The sequence below is a fragment of the Nerophis lumbriciformis genome, linkage group LG09, assembly GCF_033978685.3.
Source record: "Nerophis lumbriciformis linkage group LG09, RoL_Nlum_v2.1, whole genome shotgun sequence".
Taxonomy (NCBI): Eukaryota; Metazoa; Chordata; class Actinopteri; order Syngnathiformes; family Syngnathidae; genus Nerophis; species Nerophis lumbriciformis.
Window position 1 is genome coordinate 4,402,905 of NC_084556.2, and position 12,653 is coordinate 4,415,557.

The following is a 12,653-nucleotide window of genomic DNA, read 5'->3' on the forward strand; positions in this document are numbered from 1 at the left end:
TAGGTTCACAAAAACAGCAGAGCACTACTGTCAAATAGAGGATCTTAGACTAGTAATTTTAAAGTATGTTCCTAAAAACAGCAAAGCACCCCTGTCATATAGATGATCTTTGACTGACCTTTTTGACATTATGTTCTTAAAAACAGCAAAGCACTCCTGTCATGTAGAGGATCTTTGACTACCGTTTTGGGCATTAGGTTCTTAAAAACAGCAGAGCGTTCCTGTTAAATAGAGGATCTTTGACTTGTATTTTTAAAGTATGTTCCTAAATACAGCAGAGCGCCCCTGTCATATAGATGATCTTTGACTGACCTTTTCGACATTATGTTTTTAAAAACAGCAAAGCACTCATGGCATGTAGATGATCTTTGACTAGTAATTTTAAAGTATGTTCCTATAAACAGCAGAGCTCTCTTGTCATATAGAGAGAGGATCTTGTCACTAGCGTTTTTGGCATGAGGTTCTTAAAAACAGCAGAACAATTCTCTCATATAGAGGATCTTTGACTGGCCTTTTTTGACATTAGGTTCTTAGAAACCGCAGAGCGCTCTTGTCATATAATTATATATAGATATGTATAGAGGACCTTTGACTGCCGTTAATGACATTGTAGGTTCTTTAAAAAAGCAGAGCACTCCTGTCATATATAGGATCTTGTGACTGACGTTTTTGGCATTATATCCTTGAAAACAACTGAGCACTCTTGTCAATAAGAGGATCTTCGACTAGCCGTTTTGACATGAGGTTCTTAAAAACCGCAGAGCACTCCTGTCGTATACATGATCTTTGACTGCTGTTTATGACATTTTTTATTCTTCCAAAGAGCAACGATATTTGACTGGCGTTTTTGGCATTAGCTTTTTAAATACAGTAGAGTGCTTCTGTCGTATAGAGGATCTTTGACTTGTACTTGTAAAGTATGTTCCTAAAATCAGCAGATGGCTCCTGTCATATATACTGTAGGATCTTGTGACTGGTGTTTTTGACTTTAGGTTCTTAAAAACAGCAGAGCGGTCCTGTTGTATAAAGGATCTTTGACTGGCGGTTTTGGCACTAGGTACTTAAAAACAGCAGAGCACTCCTCATATAGAGGATCTTTATTTGGTCTTTTTGACATTAGTTTCTTAAAAACAGCAATGTGCTCCTGTTATATAGAGGATCTTTGACTAGCCTTTTTGACATTAGGTTCTTAAAAACAGCAGAGCACTCCTGTCGTATACATGATCTTTGACTGCTGTTTATGACATTTTTGATTCTTCCAAAGAGCAACGATATTTGACTGGCGTTTTTGGCATTAGCTTTTTAAATACAGTAGAGTGCTTCTGTCATATAGAGGATCTTTGACTTGTACTTGTAAAGTATGTTCCTAAAATCAGCAGATGGCTCCTGTCATATATACTGTAGAATCTTGTGACTGGTGTTTTTGACTTTAGGTTCTTAAAAACAGCAGAGCGGTCCTGTTGTATAAAGGATCTTTGACTGGCGGTTTTGGCACTAGGTACTTAAAAACAGCAGAGCACTCCTCATATAGAGGATCTTTATTTGGTCTTTTTGACATTAGTTTCTTAAAAACAGCAATGTGCTCCTGTTATATAGAGGATCTTTGACTAGCCTTTTTGACATTAGGTTCTTAAAAACAGCAGAGCACTCCTGTCGTATACATGATCTTTGACTGCTGTTTATGACATTTTTGATTCTTCCAAAGAGCAACGATATTTGACTGGCGTTTTTGGCATTAGCTCTTTAAATACAGTAGAGTGCTTCTGTCATATAGAGGATCTTTGACTTGTAATTTTAAAGTATATTCCTAAAAACAGCAGAGTGCTCCTGTCATATATACTGTAGGATCTCGTGACTGGTGTTTTTGACTTTATGTTCCTAAAAACAGCAGAGCGGTCCTGTTGTATAAAGGATCTTTGACTGGTGGTTTTGGCACTAGGTACTTAAAAACAGCACAGTGCGCCTGTCATTTGGAGAATATTTGACGAGCATTTTTTTTTTTTTTTTTTTTACAGTAGATTAAAACAGAGCGCTCCTGTCATGTAGAGGATCTTTGACTGCTGTTTTTGACACTTTTGGTTCTTAAAAACAAGAGAGCATTCCTGTCAGATAGAGGATCTTTGGCTAGCATTTTTGCAGTAGGTTCTGAAATGTAGACGCGTGCTTCTGTCATATAGACAATCTTTGACTTTTTCTTGTTTTACAGCAGGTACTCAAAAACACCCAACCGAGTGCTTCTGTCGGATAGAGGATCTTCGACTGGCATTTTTGACATGTTCTAAGAAAAAATAATTGCTTGATGTTTTTGGGATTAGGTTTCGAAAAACAGCTGAGCGCTCCTGTCATCTCGAGGATCTACGACTGGCATTTGAGAATCTTTGACTGGCGTTTTTGGCATTAGGTTCTTAAAAACAGCGGAGCAATCCTGTCAAATCTTTCTCACTTCCTTAAACCAAAGTTCCAGCAGAACCAGCAGACTGGCTTCCAGGTTTTGATTCTACCCGGCAACACGCTGTTGACCCAAGTTACCTGCTTTGCCCCGCCTCCCAGCAGGCTCCGCCCACAATCCTCCAGCTAATCAGGATCAGCAGCCATGAATGGGACACAGCGAGAGTCTGGAGAGTCCCTAGACTGACCCAAAACATCCAAAAACTGCTAACTGGACCCTCACTCAGGAGTCGGGAGACCACCAGAGACCTAAAAGGAGGACTTTACTGGAAGGTGGACGGGAGCAGGACCCGGAAGTCGACTCTTCTTCGTCAGTCCATCATCCTCTTGGTCTCCTTTTAGACCAGGACTGAAGAGACCCAGACTAGGAGGAATAAGAGGGGGTCTTGACAAAGTGTGCTGAGAGGTAAGCGGGCCAGCTGACTGGTGGGTCACGACTGAAGGCTTTGCCAGACTGCCAGGCCCCAGCGAACACTGCCGGGCTCGGCTGCAGCTTTAGGCCAAAGCCTCTTACCAGTTCTTTGGTCACAGGCCAGCACTTAAAGGAGCCATTATTGACGTTTTCTGATGGTCAGGTTCTTCTTAAACTGCTTACTCCTGGAAAAACTAACACCAAAGACACAAAAACTATCAATGCAAATCTGCAATTAATTTTAATTTTAATTTTATTTTTATTTTTTTAAACACGGATATACATATTTTGAAAGGCTTCCTAGTTTGGTTGATTATAACCATGAAAAGAGAAATTATTTATTTAAAAACATATATTAAATTTAGCTTTTCAAAATTTTAAATGTGATTATTTTTTTATTATTATTATTATCACGTTTAATATTGTTTGCCTATATGTTCTTTGGTGCCTGCCAGTAGTTAACCAAAATGTTTGTTTAAATTTAAACAATCATCGTGGTATATAGAGGATCTTTGTCTAGTCATTTTTGACATTATGTTCTTAAAAACAGCAAAGCACTCCTGTCATTTAGAGGATCTTTGACTGACCTTTTCGACATTATGTTCTTCAACACTGCAAAGCACTTCTGTCATGTAGAGGATCTTTGACTACCGTTTTGGGCATTAGGTTCTTAAAAACAGCAGCGCATTCCTGTCAAATAGAGGATCTTTGACTTGTATTTTTAAAGTAGTTTCACAAAAAGAGCAGAGCACTTCTGTCATATAAAGGAACTTTGACTTGTAATTTTAAAGTATGTTTCTAAAAACAGCAGAGTGCCCCTGTTATATAGAGGATCTTTGACTGACCTTTTTGACATTATGTTCTTAAAAACAGCAAAGCACTCATGTCATGTAGAGGATCTTTGACTACTGTTTTGGGCATTAGGTTCTTAAAAACAGCAGCGCATTCCTGTCAAATAGAGGATCTTTGACTTGTATTTTTAAAGTAGGTTCACAAAAAGAGCAGAGCACTTCTGTCATATAGAGGAACTTTGACTTGTAATTTTAAAGTATGTTTCTAAAAACAGCAGAGTGCCCCTGTTATATAGAGGATCTTTGACTGACCTTTTTGACATTATGTTCTTAAAAACAGCAAAGCACTCATGTCATGTAGAGGATCTTTGACTACCGTTTTGGGCATTAGGTTCTTAAAAACAGCAGCGCATTCCTGTCAAATAGAGGATCTTTGACTTGTATTTTTAAAGTAGTTTCACAAAAAGAGCAGAGCACTTCTGTCATATAGAGGAACTTTGACTTGTAATTTTAAAGTATGTTTCTAAAAACAGCAGAGTGTCCCTGTTATATAGAGGATCTTTGACTGACCTTTTTGACATTATGTTCTTAAAAACAGCAAAGCACTCATGTCATGTAGAGGATCTTTGACTACCGTTTTGGGCATTAGGTTCTTAAAAACAGCAGCACATTCCTGTCAAATAGAGGATCTTTGACTTGTATTTTTAAAGTAGTTTCACAAAAAGAGCAGAGCACTTCTGTCATATAGAGGAACTTTGACTTGTAATTATTTTAAAGTATGTTTCTAAAAACAGCAGAGTGCCCCTGTCATATAGAGGATCTTTGATTGACCTTTTCGACATTATGTTCTTAAAAACAGCAAGCCACTCCTGTCATTTAGAGGATCTTTGACTACCGTTTTGGGCATTAGTTTCTTAAAAACAGCAGCGTGTTCCTGTCAAATAGAGGATCTTTGACTTGTATATTTAAAGTAGGTTCACAAAAAGAGCAGAGCACTTCTGTCATATAAAGGAACTTTGACTTGTAATTTTAAAGTATGTTTCTAAAAACAGCAGAGTGCCCCTGTTATATAGAGGATCTTTGACTGACCTTTTTGACATTATGTTCTTAAAAACAGCAAAGCACTCATGTCATGTAGAGGATCTTTGACTACCGTTTTGGGCATTAGGTTCTTAAAAACAGCAGTGCATTCCTGTCAAATAGAGGATCTTTGACTTCTATTTTTAAAGTAGGTTCACAAAAAGAGCAGAGCACTTCTGTCATATAGAGGAACTTTGACTTGTAATTTTAAAGTATGTTTCTAAAAACAGCAGAGTGCCCCTGTTATATAGAGGATCTTTGACTGACCTTTTTGACATTATGTTCTTAAAAACAGCAAAGCACTCATGTCATGTAGAGGATCTTTGACTGACCTTTTCAGCATTATGTTCTTAAAAACAGCAAAGCACTCTTGTCATGTAGAGGATCTTTGACTACCGTTTTGGGCATTAGGTTCTTAAAAACAACAGAGTGTTCCTGTTAAATAGAGGATCTTTGACTTGTATTTTTAAAGTAGGTTCACAAAAACAGCAGAGTACGTCTGTCATATAGAGGATCTTTGACTGATTTAGTCTGATTAAGTTTTTTTTTTCTTCTAAATATCTATAATATAATTAAACTGAAAATAAAATCAATTTAAAGAAAGTAAACTGAAAAAAAAAAGTTTTTGAATTAAAAAAAAACATTCCTCTCTTTGTTAAACTAAGACAACAAACAAAACAAAATAAGAGAACAATAAAACAAATTATTTTACAGACAGTAACTACAAACATGTATTAAAAAATGGTAACAATGTCACAGTTTATTTTCATCTATTTTAAGAAAACAAAGAAAAAGAGAGAATTTTTTTTAATTAAAACTACATTTAAAAAAAACAACAACAAAAAACTTTTTTGACTGTTAGAATAATTTGTTCCTAGAAATTCTCAAATACAAACAAATTGCAAAATATACCTTGAGAAATGAATGTTATTTAAATGTTATTAAAAAAATAGTTAATTTAATTGAGTAGCCCTTTTGTTTGATTCAGGTATGTAAAAAAAATCTAAAGAACGATAACAAAATGAAAATAAAATATTATCTCAATAATATTAAATGTTTTGTCTTTCAAAGTTTTTTTATTTTTTTTTATTTTCACAAATATATGAAAACAGTTTTTAAAGGAAATAATATCGCTTTCTCCAAATCACTTGTCAATGTTAAAAATATTATATATTTCCAAAATTATATTCAATCTAATTGTTTTTGCTTTTTTAATATTGGTATTTTTTTTTAAATTCAGGTTTTTTTTACATTTATTCTTGTTATTGTGTTAATGAATAATTTTGAAATGATATCAATGACACTTAAGCTGCGCTTCTAACGACTGTATCAGCTCATAATATTTACCTTTGAATATTTTTGGGAATTGATATCAGTTTATTTTAGATACATTTCACTTTGCTTTCTGTCTTAATTGTCAACACCAACAAAAAGTGTGTCGCTCCTTGCAGAGGCTGCGACACTCATGGACGAGCGGAAGCCGAGGCCTTTAGTCGACTTCCTAGGCCATTAATGAACTTTCCAAGTCGCTCCAGCCATGTAAGTCTTAATTATTGCCATTGTCACATTAAAAAAAGAATCAACATTATGATCAAAATAATGTTTTCTATACAGTAGTAGCGACAGTTCATCTGTACCCAAAACATGTGCATGCTAGTTAGTACATTTTCTTGAAGGCACACACCCACAGGATTAATAATGAAAAAAAAAGTATATATACATAAAATAAATTTAACTTAAATATAAGTATTTCAGATTTTTTTGCTGTCAATAGACTGCATACATTGCTAACATAAGATGCTAGCAGTTAGCTACCTTTAAGCAGCATTTCCATGTTCTTGTGCAGTGTTAAGAATAAACCGTCTACCTAGGACAGGGGCTAGAGCCGCATGCGGCTCTTTAGCGCCGCCCTAGTGGCTTTCTGGAGCTTTTTAAAAAATGTATGAAAAATGGAAAAAGATGAGGGGGAAAAAAATTATTTTTTGTTTTAATATGGTTTATGTAGGAGGACAAACATGACACAAGCCTTCCTAATTGTTACAAAGCACACTGTTTATATTAAACATGCTTCACTGATTCGAGTATTTGGCGAGCGCCGTTTTGTCCTACTAATTTTGGCGGTCCTTGAACTCACCGTTTGTTTACATGTATAACTTTCTCCGACTTTCTAGGACGTGTTTTATGCCACTTCTTTGTCTGTCTCATTTTGTCCACCAAACTTTTAAGGTTGTGCATGAAAGGTGAGTTTTGTTGATGTTATTGACTTGTGTGGAGTGCTAATCGGAGATATTTGGTCACTGCATGACTGCAAGCTAATCGATGCTAACATGCTATTTAGCAGAGGTGTGGACTCGAGTCACATGACTTGGACTCGAGTCATACTCGAGTCATGAATTTGATGACTTTAGACTCGACTTGACAAAATGTAAAAAGACTTGCAACTCGACTTAGACTTTAACATCAATGACTTGTGACTTCACTTGGACTTGAGCCTTTTGAATTGACATGACTTGACATGACTTGCTACTTTCCCCAAAACCCAAAGATGAAAAAGTTATTCGGGAGCGCTCCGTATTTTTCATTGTGTACTTGTCTATCAGCGTTGCGTGTGTCAGCTGGTGTGCTCTCAGTACAACAGCCAATCAAATTAGATCTACTTTGTTTTCATCACACAGCATTCATCCAATCAAATTGCAGGACAACCAACGAAGAAGATATGTCCAAACCACACGCCAGTGAACAAAAAAATGATACCTAAAATAATTTTGTTTGGGTATAAAAATTACGAGGTGGTCAACACAAAACGGTTTGCAGTATGCAACACATGCGGTTCGAAAATTACTGATGGAGAGGCAACAACTTCCAACTTCATCCGGCATTTGAAGTTGCACAAAGAACGGTAAGTTTTGAATGTAAGATAACGTTTATTGGCTAAGTAACGTGACTTTTATTTGCTGTGTAGTTAAATCAGTGAGGCTGTAAACTCACTGCTAACGTTATAACGTTATTGCAAACACGGGAATCTGTTGCAGTTCACTACCTTATTCATACTTTTTGTTCAGTGATTTTTTTTAAGCAGGGTTACGTTAGTCAATATATCACACGTAACGTTAGACGGCGGTCAGCAGCACCGCGTATTTTAGCCACACAAAAATAGTCAAATAAAGGTCAGTTAAAATGTATACTATATTATGAATATGTGTACCGTTTTAGCTAGCTTTCTGACATACTGTTGGTTGTTTACCTCAGTGGTCCCCAACCACCGGGCCACGGCCCGGTACTGGTCCGTGGATCGATTGGTATCGGGCCGCACAAGAAATATATATATATTTTTTCTTTTTTTAATTAAATCAACATAAAAAACACAAGATACACTTACAAGTAGTGCACCAACCCAAAACAACTCTCTCCCCCCTTTTGTTCTGGGCATTGAACATGAAGACTCTTCCTTCACTGTTCCGAGTGGCCATGAGAGTCTTGGCAGTGCCTGCCTCCAGTGCTCCAGTGGAGCGAGTTTTCAGCCATGGTGGCATCATACTACGCCCCCATCGTGCACAAATGACTGACAAGACTCTTGGCTAATTTGGTCTTTTGCAAATGCAATGCAGCATAGGGCCCTGACATATAAAAAGTACAACTTTTTTGTTATGTTCACGTATATGTCATGTTTTTTCAATGTTAACACTTTGGTACAAATAAGTACATTTGCACTTTATTTTTTAATGTGTTTGTTCTGTAAAGGAATGAGTTAATGTTTAAAATGACTGGTTAATAGTGCTATTATAAAGTGCAATGTCAGCACAATTTTCTTTCCTGCAATTTAAAATGCACTTGTTTTAATAAATAAATACAGCGTTTGAAAAGCATACACAATCTGTGTTAATATATTAGTCTGTGGTTCAAAGGACTTGAAAGGACTCGAAACTCAAAATACAGGACTTAGGACTTGACTTGAGACTTTCCAGTCTTGACTTTGGACTTGACTCGGGGCTTGCCTGTCTTGACTCGGGACTTGACTCGGACTTGAGGGCAAAGACTTGAGACTTACTTGTGACTTGCAAAACAATGACTTGGTCCCACCTCTGCTGTTTATATTAAACACGCTTCACTGATTCGAGTATTTGGCGAGCACCGTTTTGTCCTACTAATTTTGGTAGTCCTTGAACTCACCTTAGTTTGTTTACATGTATATCTTTCTGCGACTTTCTAGGACGTGTTTTATGCCACTTATTTTTCTGTCTCATGTCCACCAAACTTTTAACGTTGTGCATGAATCCACAAAGGTGAGTTTTGTTGATGTTATTGACTTGTGTGGAGTGCGCTAATCAGACCTATTTGGTCACTGCATGACTGCGAGCTAATCGATGCTAACTTGCTATTTAGGCTAGCTATATGTACATATTGCATAATTATGCTTCATTTGTAGCTATATTTGAGCTCATTTGGTTTCCTTTAAGTCATATTAATTCAATTTATATCTCATGACACACTATCTGTATGTAATATGGCTTTTATTTTTTTGCGGCTCCAGACAGATTTGTTTTTGTATTTTTGGTCCAATATGGCTCTTTCAACATTTTGGGTTGCCGACCCCTGACCTTGGACATCCCCATAGCACTTTATGCCACAAAATGTGACAAACTGCAACGTCTTTGCTTCGCAAAATTGTATTATTGACGTTTGAGGTGGCAAACACGGTACACAGCCAACATAAACCAAAATGGTGTAACATAAATGGCGGCCTGGTGGAGGAGAAAATGATTCAGCAGTCATACGTAAACTATGCTGGGTACTTAAGTGACGGGATTAGCTCCTGGAATCCAATAAGCCCCCCTTTTTTACTTACCAACCCCCACATTTTTACTTACCAAACTTTGCCGCCTCTTTTCCTTCCACTGGACACCCGAGTGCAGGGGTCACCAACGCGGTGGCCGCGGGCACCAGGTGGCCCGTAAGGACCAGATGAGTAGCCCGCTGGCCTGTTCTAAAAATAGCTCAAATAGCAGCACTTACCAGTGAGCTGCCTCTATTTTTTAAATGTTATTTATTTACTAGCAAGCTGGTCTCGCTTTCCTCTACATTTTTAATTCTAAGAGAGACAAAACTCAAATAGAATTTGAAAATCCAAGAAAATATTTTGTTTTATTTTATTTTATTTTTTTAAATGTATTTATTTATTTATTTTTTTTCTATATGATTTGCCTGAGAAGCTGGACAGGACAAAATCATCAAATCATATAGAAAAAAAAAGAAAAGAAAAAAAATATTTTAAAGACTCTGTCTTCACTAACTGACAAAGAAACAGATAACAGATTTGGTGTCCAGTTCAAATTGTGACATGATTTATTTCAAAATTTGAGAGCTGACTTTTGTATTTTACATGAGTTATTATTTGTACAAACATGGTGCAAAGTAATTCATGATTTGTTAAAAAAATGTTAGTGGCTAGCTAGTAGAGATGCGCGGATAGGCAATTTAGCTCATCCGCAACCGCGTCAGAAAGTCGTCATCCATCCGCCATCCACCCGATGTAACGTTTGATCAAAACTGCATCCGCCCGCCATCCGCCCGTTGTTATATATCTAATATTAATTAAAAAAAAAAAAAAAAGGGTGAAAACTACGGGAATTGCACCTTGTGCAGACAAAATTTTTCGATCGGACACGGAGGAATTAGCGATGTAAAAGACCACGTTGGGACAAAAAAACACAAGTCTAATGCCGTTGCTAGCGATACAAGTGGAAAACTTTCAACGTTTTTCGTCGCCCAAACAGATTCTTTGGATGTGATAAATGCCGAAGTTTTATTTACGGAGGCAATAATTGAGCATGGACTTCCAATCGCACTGGCTGATCACATGGGACAGTTAATAATGTAATGCAACCTTTAAAAATCATTACGCGGTGATCGCGATCCCAAAAATAAACTTTTCTTGCATGATAATGTCCAGAAAATTTCGCTTTATATTACTATAGAGTCCTTTTAACGAATGAGTTTGATGGTTTATCACAAACCTTAAATGAAATTCCATGGCCACCGTCCTGCTCTCTATATCAACCAGGGTGAGCCCCACCCCTTTCGTGAGCGCACTGTGCGCGGAGTGACCCCTGTTACGCGCCCCCGGCAACAAGGGTGGCAAGCAGGTAAGCTGCGCGGGCGGAGCGCGCGGAGTGACCCATGTTACGAGCCCCCGGCCACGGGGGTGGCGGGCAGGTAAGCTGCTTACCTGCTGCGCGTGACGCCGGCCGCGGCGAAAGCGGACGAGGCGGGGTGTCGGTGCGGTGGGCGCGGTAGTGACCCTGGACGTGCGTCGGGCCCTTCTCGCGGATCGCCTCAGCTACGGCTCCCGGTGGGGCCCTCTCAGGGGAAGGGGCCTCGGTCCCGGACCCCGGCGAGGCGTCCCTTCTCCGCTCCGTAAAAGTGTCCATCTCTTTTCTTTTTTCTTCTTCTGTTGTGGCATATGCTGCAGGTGCCTGCTCGTTTTTCGTATGTGGGTAACAACATTTAACTATGTATATATATTTCCGAATTGGTTTAACTGCCACCCGCAAAAAAACAAACAAAAATAAAAAAATTAAAAAAAATATCTAATTAATCCGCCCGACCCGACCCGCGAGCGGATAAAATCTTATTTTTTTTAATTTCATCCGCCCGATCCGCGGATAATCCGCGGACTCCGCGGTTGTGTCCGCAAACCGCGCATCTCTACTAGCTAGTTAAAATGGGATATTGTGATTTCATAAGACTGTCTTAGAAGTGATCATTTGAAAATGTTCAATTTGAAAAATGTGCACTTAGAGAAAATATGAAAATAAAGTGTTGTATATTGATATTTATCTGTTTTTATATATATTTATTGTGAGATGATCAGTGTTTCCACAAAGATAAATATCATTAATTATTAATAATAACAAATAAATTGAGCAAATTGGCTATTTCTGGCAATTTATTTAAGTGTGTATCAAACTGGTAGCCCCTGCGATGAGGTGGCGACTTGTCCAGGGTGTACCCCCGCCTTCCGCCCGATTGTAGCTGAGATAGGCTCCAGCGCCCCCCGCGACCCCAAAGGGAATAAGCGGTAGAAAATGGATGGATGGAAACTGGTAGCCCTTCGCATTAATCAGTACCCAAGAAGTAGCTCTTGGTTTCAAAAAGGTTGGTGAACCCTGCCCTAGTAAATAACTCATTTTCATGTTCTCGTTATTGTTGTTTTTTTGTGACTCTTGCAGCGCCCACACATGTGAGTTCTGATGTCCTGGATTCAAACCGAGACTGAACCATGGTCATTCTGCAGCAGGTAAGGCCTGCCTGAAACATATCATGCATAGCCACATAACATGGATTTATCATTGACAGTATATGTTTGGGGATACGTTCCTATTGTATTAAATGAAAGTGCCTCTAGTCTAAACCATACTTGCCAACCGTGAGACCTCCGAATTCGGGAGATTTGGGGGGGTTGAGGTGGGCGGGGTTAAGGGGGAGGAATATATTTATAGCTAGAATTCACTGAAATTCAAGTATTTCATATATATGTATATATATATATATATATATCAACTAACATTGGACACAAATTCCTCAATCTGATTGACAAACACTTTCCCAAAGACAACACCCTAAGAAAAGTATTCAACAAGAACAACATTAAATTGAGCTACAGCTGCATGAACAATATACGACAAATCATCTCAAACCACAACAAAACAATTGCAAATGAGCCGTCGGCCCCCAGACAGAGCGACTCCAAAACCAACAAAGACTGTAACTGCCGAAAGAAACCTGATTGCCCTCTCAACGGGGGGTGCTTACAAACATCAGTTGTCTACCAATCTAAGGTAATACGCAAGGACATTAACACATCCGACACATATGTAGGATTAACCGAGGGAGAATTCAAAACCAGATGGAACAATCACAAG

General features: G+C 38.1%; 1 protein-coding gene across 1 annotated transcript in view; it reads left to right on the forward strand.

Moving 5' to 3' along the window:
• The first annotated feature begins 8,760 nt into the window (after window positions 1-8,760).
• myo7ab (myosin VIIAb) overlaps window positions 8,761-12,653 on the forward strand; it is a 90,288-nt gene continuing 86,395 nt past the window's right edge. The window contains exons 1-2 of the mRNA XM_061962770.2: window positions 8,761-9,014; window positions 11,961-12,028. Of these exons, the coding sequence (XP_061818754.2) occupies window positions 12,011-12,028 (18 nt within the window). The 5' untranslated portion in view covers window positions 8,761-9,014; window positions 11,961-12,010. The remainder of the gene's footprint in view (window positions 9,015-11,960; window positions 12,029-12,653) is intronic.